The sequence below is a fragment of the Eimeria mitis genome, genomic scaffold, assembly GCF_000499745.2.
Source record: "Eimeria mitis Houghton genomic scaffold, Emh_scaff11431, whole genome shotgun sequence".
In the NCBI taxonomy this organism is placed as follows: Eukaryota; Apicomplexa; class Conoidasida; order Eucoccidiorida; family Eimeriidae; genus Eimeria; species Eimeria mitis.
In genome coordinates this window covers 1-1,007 of record NW_024012104.1, presented here as the reverse complement: position 1 = coordinate 1,007, position 1,007 = coordinate 1, and the positions used below count along the sequence as shown (strand labels likewise).

Below are 1,007 nucleotides of genomic sequence, written 5' to 3'. Positions count from 1 at the left end.
TGCTGCTGCTGCTGCTGCTGCTGAGGGGCAGCAGCGGCAGGTAGTGCTGCAGCAGGTGTATCGGCAGCAGCTGCCTCCCCTGTCTTACGCATGCAGCAGCATCATGAAGGGGCATCAGAGCGACCCCAAACAGTCTCCATCCATCTCCTGTTGCTGCTGTCTCTGCTGCTGCTGCTGCTGCTGCTGCACCTGCAGCAGCAGCAGCAGCAGCAGCTAGGCCGTCGTGTACATACACCGCAAACAGCAGCAGAGCATTCAGAGGCAACGCCGATACCTTCACTGGCAGCCGCAGCAGCTGCTGCAGCGACGTATAGTTTATAGCACAGTGCATGCAGCAGCATTTGCTGCTGTTGCTGCAGCAGCACGAGTTGCTGCTGCTGCTGTTGCTGCTGCTGCTGCTGTTGCTGTTGCTGCTGCTGCTGCTGCTGCTGCTCATATCCTCGCCGGCTGCGTCTGCGTCGGCGTGACAAGGCGGCTCTGCAGCAGCAACTCTTGCTGCTGCTGCTGCTGCTCCTTTGTGTTTAGTTGTTTCCCTAGCTTCTGCTGCTGCAGCCCCTGTTGCTGCTGTAGATGCTGCTGGGGGCGATCCTGCTGCTGCTGCTGCTGCTCCTGCTGCTGCTGCTGCTAGGTCTTTGTCTGCTACTGCTGTCTCCGTGTTCTCTGCTGCCGCTTGCTGCAGCGGGTGGACAGCAGCAGCAGACGCTGCAGCAGCGTCTGGATCAGCAGCAGCAGGAGCAGCAGCAGCAGGAGCAGCAGCAGCAGCAGCAGCAGCAGGAGCAGCAGCAGAACAAGAGGGGAAACCGATGAGACTGTGGAGACAGGGGAGAGGCCAGAGGCCCATCTGCTGCTTATCGTGTATGAATGCTGCTGTTTGCTGCGCTGCTGCAGCAGTGCATGCATCCTGCTGCTGCTGCTGCTGCTGCTGCTGCAGCTGCTGCTGCTGCTGCTGCTGGATGGGGGGCAGCAGCAAACAGGGGGGCGCTGCCCTGCGGCCGTCAACGAAGAGG

General features: G+C 61.0%; 1 protein-coding gene across 1 annotated transcript; it reads right to left on the bottom strand.

The window, feature by feature from the left end:
• Positions 1-114: 114 nt before the first annotated feature.
• EMH_0100380 (uncharacterized protein) lies at positions 115-841 on the bottom strand (the record flags this gene model as incomplete). The annotated part of the gene is made up of 2 exons (XM_038022168.1): positions 115-189; positions 275-841. 2 exons carry the CDS (start codon positions 839-841, stop codon positions 115-117), a joined length of 642 nt encoding a protein of 213 aa, XP_037878022.1.
• Between the last annotated feature and the right edge of the window lie 166 nt (positions 842-1,007).